Source organism: Galendromus occidentalis, unplaced genomic scaffold, assembly GCF_000255335.2.
Source record: "Galendromus occidentalis unplaced genomic scaffold, Mocc_1.1 scf7180000077524, whole genome shotgun sequence".
NCBI lineage: Eukaryota > Metazoa > Arthropoda > Arachnida > Mesostigmata > Phytoseiidae > Galendromus > Galendromus occidentalis.
The window spans coordinates 1,050,411-1,057,425 of record NW_003805512.1 but is presented as its reverse complement, the minus strand read 5'-3'; the positions used below and the strand labels follow the sequence as shown (position 1 = coordinate 1,057,425).

Here is a 7,015-nt window from a genome sequence, read left to right as displayed (position 1 = left end):
GTTCATGCTGAGGCGGCTGACAATGCACCTTGTTGTTAAGTAGCTAGATTTGAACAAAAGGCAGACTCGTTATTTTCCCTCGGTGAGCGACGAAACCTGATAAAGCGATGACGTTCATCCTTTTTGGGAACAAAAAGCACCCGTTGAAGTTATTATTATAATAATGGCTGGGAATTTTTATTTGGTCTGGTAGAGAGTCGTCGTGTCGCATCAGCTGGCTTAATGGTGGACGGCGATGACGAGTGAGCCTGGACCACAGGGTGGCTGAGCATTGTCTATTGAAGTGTTTGGTCGATCAGATAAGGAAGGAGCTTTTGGTCGAGAGTCAATTTGAGACCAGAGCGAAGAGTGGAGCAGGATTCTCGAGCGGAATCGGAGCTCATCGTTAGGCAAGGTCGCTCGCTGGGAACTGCGAACCTTTCTTTCTACGGAGAAGCATAGATTTTGTACGATCCCCGATCCGTCGCTGGCTCGAGTTTCTCATGTATGGTCTGGTTTCTGGCTCTCGGAACGGTCACCCATAGACGGGTCGTGGGGGGGGGGGGCTGCTCGAGTGACGTTGGACGTGCAAAACATGGGAAGGAACCAATCATCTCGATCATGAAAGTATTATATCGATTGTTGAGGAACGGACTCGGAAACCAAATGGAACATTTGAGGTAACTGAGATATAGGAAGAGCATCAAGGAGACTTATCAGTGGAGTCGTCTTGAATTATTGTTCGCTGCATTGAATAAACGAACGACGTTGATCATTGGAACTGCGGGGGGCTTTATGTTCTCTGATGACTCATGATGAATGACGATAATCATAACCGATGGAGCCGCTAGTCTGGGAGATTCGAGAATCTTGCCGAACAGAATGTTTTGAAGCGTCAATGCTTAACAATTAATCCAAACCGATTCCGATACGTGTAGATTCGGCTCTGCTCAGGAAATACGCCTGGCAGCGGCAGGTCTTCTTCTGTACCGCTATGTCGCTGGACGTGCCGGTTTTGTAATTGTGATTGGACTTTTCAGATCGTTGGAACTTCCGCCAGCCTTGTTCTCAAGGACATCTGATAGATCGGGCAACAAATTTTCTGTCTGCTTCCATGTGTCGCTACTATTTTTGCTCCGCTCGAAACCGGCGCGTCAGACGCATGGACGAGTTGGAAGGCTAACCGAGACCAGACTGAGCTTGGAGTCTGATGATGAATCGTTATACTTTCGGAACAGATATCTCGCTTTATCGAAGCTTTTCAGAGCATGAGATGTTACAGAATGCCTCGCCCAGGAGGAGTTTAGGAATTTGTTTTTTCGCTTAAGGGGCCATGAATCCCTCCCGGATGGGCTCATCGATGATGATTGTGGCCCACCGCACGTTTTCGGACTCGAAGAGTGTCCTTTGAGACTCCTGAGGCTAGGCAGCTCCAATTCGGGCATAGCACCCTGCTGCTCCCGCCTCCAGTAACTCCCACTCACATCAAGCTCGGGAGGACGATGAGAGATTCTGTTTACTCGAAGCTGTTTGCGATTTGTCATCTCAAACGACATGACGTCGCGCTGCTCTACGAACGGTCGAGCGGAGTCGTGTCATGCTGCGGTTTCGAGAATTCTGAGCTCCTCCGACGGTCGGATCGAGAAGCTCGATTATTGCTGCCTCGATTCATCGTCAACCGTCAACCGTAAGAGAACGGATTCATACAGCTCAGGGCATTCCGGCGAGCTGCCTGCGTCTCCTGATCAGGAAGCGCGGCACCGATCCACACTACTCAGGTAACACCCTGGCACCGCCATGACGCGTGACTAGGTTTCAGCGATCGCATTAGGCACGCTCACAGCTCGTGCCTCGAAATTCGTCTCACTGAGAAGGGGCGTGCGTTCATCTGCGATCTTGGGAATATCATTGTAACGAGCGGGCGGCAAACCGCAAAGATCAACTCCCCGTACACGGGCTCCCCGGTGTCAGCCTCAATTCGACGTTTCAATTTCCCTTTCCTACGATCTGCAGAAAGATTTACACTGGAACCTCGATCCGTTCCATAGAGCCGTTTTCTATGCAGAAAGTTCGTTATTCGGAGCCCCTTTCTTTCGATTCGATGGTACTGTCCCGCTGCAGCCTCTCAAGGGCGGCGTTTTTCAGTCTCATAGTAGGGATGCGATTGGAGATTTGGATTCTGAATCACGACAGTACCAAAAAGATTCCCGGAGAGAAGACGAGATTCGTTCCTTGACCGAAGAAGGGTCCGTTTCCCGATGCAAGCTTCTTCGAGAAAAGCGAAATGTTCTGGAGAACACGAGACCGTCTTGATTGCCCATAGATCGGTCCGCTGGCCCATTTCGGGACATATGCGCGTCTTCGATGCCCATCTCCATGCGAGACTACCAACAACAATAGGGATCGGAGATCAGGATTTCAGGCATTGGGGGGCATTTTTTGAGGTTATTAAATCATACGGCTCCCTTCAAAACTCCGAGATCCAGATACTGATCGTCATCAAAGGCGTGATCGCTTAGTCTCATGGAGCGCGAGGAAGACATTCGAAATGCGAGATCGACACCGTCATCCTACAGGAGGATCAGGCTGGAGCACCGGAGAGCGGAGCCTGCAGCGTTTGCTGCACAAGTCAGAAGTGTCCCCTGGAGCAACCGGTGGAAAATGGTGCACGCAATGGAAGGCGAAGCTTTTGAATTGATCGATATGGAAGAACGTCTGTTTATTCCCACCATGATAATCATATTATGATCTTCCGAATTCTTTTGTAAATCATCATTGATCATCAACGCCTCGGGCGGTAACAAGAATGAAATGGAGAGCACTTCCGAGCTAGTACGCTGCGCTCTCCCGGGACGGATGATCCTTCCTAAGGGATAATGTTCATGCCGAAGGGTAGGTCACAGTCGACGAATCTGCGTCAGATTCTCCCTTGAGCTTCCTCGTGGATCTTTTGATGAGGGACCAGAGCCACATGAAGATATCCGTGTAAATGAATATAGCCCCAAAGACGTATTCTTCATAATAGATATCGACTCTCTTGCCCTCCATCAAGATGTAGGTGTAGACATACATGTACAGTAGGCTCAGTGTCAGGAAAACTAGTGCAGCGTCCTTCTCATACTGTGGGTGGTAGCCGTACACACCTGCCAAGAGGAGGCTGTAGATGAAGGCACCGAAAACGCACATATAGATGAAGCCAACGCAGGAGATGAAATCGAATCGCGACTGGCACGTAAAGATGGCTATGCCCAAGCAGCAAACAGAGAGCATTCCGAGCGTAAGCCAAGTTATGTGGAGGTCTTCGTAGATTGTGAGCATGGTAACGTTGAACGCGAATGCGAGCGACAAGCCGAGGAAAAGCTGCAAGTTTTTTCCATCAACTCGTTTAGCTTTCTTTGACCGGCAGACAACGACGAACGCGACGATCAGCAGGACACTGGAATATGAAGTTTCGAGGATTCTTCAGGCATTATTCCGTGCAGTGAGCAGCGTGTTTAATTCCACATGCTCGCGAAATCCGCAGTCGATTCGCTCTAATCGAGAATTCTGAATTTCACTGGCTCAACCTTCGACTAAGGGAAGAGAGCAGGCTTCGCGGGGTCAGTTGAAGACTCTGATTGGAGAATTTCTCGAGTGAACGATAGTCGAACGCAAGTTGTACCCTACACCAGTCGGTCTCGATAAGCACGAAGCAAACTACCCCGATGAGGATCTGCGACAGAGAGTCCGTACTATGCTCTTCCAGCCTGATGTTCCTCCATCGGTTGCCACCGGAGTGTTTTCCAGTTTTCCTCAACGGATACAACGAAGGCGGCACGGGCTGTATCACAAGCAGTGGACCACCTGCCGGGGAGAAAACGGCACTCACCTACTGACGAAGAGTCTGAAGGCGTCACTTAAAACCCTGCGAGCGCAGAAGAGGATGCAAGCAGTCGTCAGGCCGTGTTGGATGGAGAGGAGCAAGTACAAATTGCGTACGAAGTTCTGGCGATATATTCTCTCCGCGCCCTTCAGCTTTATCAATCGTCTTTCAATGTTCACCAACGAGAAACAGCCAAAGCGACCTCATGTTGGGGAAACAGAACAGTTTTGAGCATAACCACTCCAGCCACTCGGATCGGACGATTGAGATTCGAACGGCATTCATGGGCAAGAAAATGAAGGGAGTGGACCCCAGATAGCGCCTAAGGACACGCACCCATGCTGAATCGTCTTTTCTCACGGCTCTCGAGTCCTCGGGATCGAGCAACAACTGTGATTTCGTTGTTTATCGCGAGGAAGCACTGCCGTTGCAAGGAGAGCACTCATCTTGTTTGTTTTGAGTTTTGACCTCGACTCGGATCTCGGAACTCGAGCAAGTGTCAAACTGAGAACGCATGATGCGGAGCCAGGGAGAAGACCTCCGATGCCTCCGACTATGGTTCCGGAGAAATGGATCAAGCGACTCGAAATGGGAACGATGGTCGAGGGCTGGACTGATCGGAAAGTTTCACGGCGGGCACACCGCTTTGTGGACGACGATGCCAAGGGCTGGTTCGCTGCAGAAGGGGGCTCGCAGTCCGACTGGAGGTGGCCTCTTCGGAGCGAGTCACAACGAGAAGGCAAGAATTGTGCGCGACCAATGCATCGGACACCCTGGAAGTCTCTTCGAGATGAAGGTTGAACTTCCGGACAGCAACACGGACAGCTCTTCCAGACTGACGGGGCCCGATGTGGATGCGATCCGCTCCTCGTGGGTGGATCTGGAAAATCGGGATCTCGAGATCCTGACACTCGACACGGGGCCACGTATAACCGGTGCTCAACTGAACAGCATGAAGGTCGTCGGCGCGTTGGAGCTCGACTCGAGCGGGAACATGCATAGAGAGCCCTTCTTCATAGTCGCTCGGAAGGAATGATCTTGGGGAAACCGATTTCGACAAAGCCTCTCTGGTCGATAGAGAAAGACGAGTTCCGAGATTCCCATCCCTCCTATTCCTCCTCTTCCGTGCAACGGGGACGGTGATACAATGGCAGGGCATTCTGAATTTTGGAGAAGTCCCAGGAATTCCAGACCGCGAACAACACTATTTCTTGCACCAGGCCCGGCGGGGAATTCGTGAGCTCAACGTGACGACAATCCGCCGCACTAGGGGGTCATCCAAACAGGCCCCATCCGTTTTCGAATCCACCTCGATCTTCAGTCATGAACCGCCACGAATATTAGGATGGAATCGGGGCGACCCTTATTGGTTAGCTTGCAGCGTCGAGATGAGAATCGAGACAAAGAGCACAATCCTCACCTGTCGAATGATATTCTCATCTGGAGCGCAATAATCTCGCAGATGCCCTCACGATGGGTGAGTTTGGATGCACTCCGTCAGGGCAATAATTGATTTCAACCCAGAGTTCCACCGCGAACCAATGATACTGTGCTCGCCTTTGAGAGTTCGTAATACCTCAATACCCGCAGAGGAAAAAGAAAACCGGCTGTTCCGCGGGTCACAAGGCGACGAGCCGTGGTTCTGGATAGGATTTCGCAGAACTCGGAATCAACGAATCAAGGCTTCCCTCGACTACGCGCCCTGCGAATCCTCCGATAGCATTCCGCAACTCGGATTTCGAGCATTAATGAACGAAGAAAATGTCGGATCTCGTCGTACTAGTTTCTATGCTCGCCCACGCTCTCTCGAGGAAGATATTCACTCAGTTCCTACCTACGGGGACGACAGGAATAGTTGGTATAAAAGACTGGAACAGGGGCTTTGAATGTGAAATCATGCGGAGGGCCATGGAGAGTGCTCGATTTAGCGACTGGTCAAGGGCTTTGCGGGCATATGCACATTCCCGGGTGGATGCGGCAGTGCTCCGTCAATGAACTCACCTTCGGAACACATTGATACCATTAATTCGCATCCTTGCGCTCATTCTTGGAGCTCAAAGAGTCTGGTTAATATACGATGATAGTTTCCTGTGAGCGCTCGTGACTTGATCGAAATTCTTTTTGGCCTTGGCCGGAGCCATTCCTCACAGGCTGCAAGGGCGCGAGCCAGCGTACTCGGTCTGTATCCTGTGATGTCGAAGCTTCTCGAGGAGGTACATCCTAGACTCGCCGTCGCGGCCGTGGGTGGCAGCTCCCCGACTCTTGTTTCCCGGTTTGGGGATCGATCACGGCTTGCGGGGAGATCCGATAAGCTCCCTTCGGACTCCGAAGTCGCGATGATGATTACTCCTCCCACGGGGGGTTTCTTTACGCTTCGTCGTGGCTGCCATTTATGTTCACTTAATGGAGCTCGAGCCCATCAAGGGAATACGCCTCTACGAGGCGACCGAGGACCTCCCGATTCGGCTTGGGCTCTACTCATGCGGTGTCACGTCCTTAGCTCACGTGATCAGGTCCCGGGAATGAATCCCGCCGTAATGTAAGGACTTTTCGTCGAAATGTGTCATCCTTCTGCAGACAACAGGCAGTTCGACCGATCTAACTCCTCGCGGGATCAAGTCGCAGACCACTTGACGAATCCAGGAAGAAAGCATTTTGACCCCAGGACCAAGAATCATGCGATCTTGAGGTGGGCTAGGTACGCTCCAAGACCCTCAAGCTCGTCCCGGTTCGCGGTGGAATGAATACACGGAAATCGCGAGCGATCGTCGAGAAGACATCAAGGTGACAATTATTCTGCCACGAAGCGAACGAAACCGGAAAATGGCCAATCCCCCCAATCGGCCTCCTTGGCTCGGTCTTGATGGTGGCCGATCCTGCGGGTCTTACTGAACTTGAGCTTCAGAACGCGAATATGATAATCGGCCTGTATGGTATTAATGCTCGAGTCTGCTAGGGATATGTCATCATGATGAGCTACCGCGGAGTCAACACGAAACCGACGATGGCCTTGAGCCCAGAAAGTTCGCTCCCGGTCAGGTCCAGTCGACGCTATATTCCACCTATACGTTTCTGTCCTCGATGGGTCAGTCCGATGGGTTCTTTTACGCTAGCCTTATCGGCTACGAGAACGAGTTACGTTTCGGAACGCTACGAGGAATGACGAATGTTTCT

The 7,015-nt window shown here is 51.3% G+C and overlaps 1 protein-coding gene across 1 annotated transcript; it reads right to left on the bottom strand.

Moving 5' to 3' along the window:
* Positions 1–2,859: 2,859 nt before the first annotated feature.
* LOC100898226 (protein lifeguard 1-like) lies at positions 2,860–4,181 on the bottom strand. Its single transcript, XM_003747705.1, has 3 exons — positions 4,178–4,181; positions 3,848–4,043; positions 2,860–3,415 (listed from the first exon to the last, which is right to left on the bottom strand). The coding sequence occupies exons 1-3, from the start codon at positions 4,179–4,181 to the stop codon at positions 2,860–2,862; spliced, it is 756 nt and encodes a 251-aa protein (XP_003747753.1).
* Between the last annotated feature and the right edge of the window lie 2,834 nt (positions 4,182–7,015).

Excerpts from the sequence above, each read along its gene's own strand:
- LOC100898226 (XM_003747705.1), bottom strand. Across the intron at positions 3,416-3,847 it reads TTCAGACTCTTCGTCAGTAG|TGTCCTGCTGATCGTCGCGT; the intron begins GTGAGTGCCGTT and ends TTCATATTCCAG.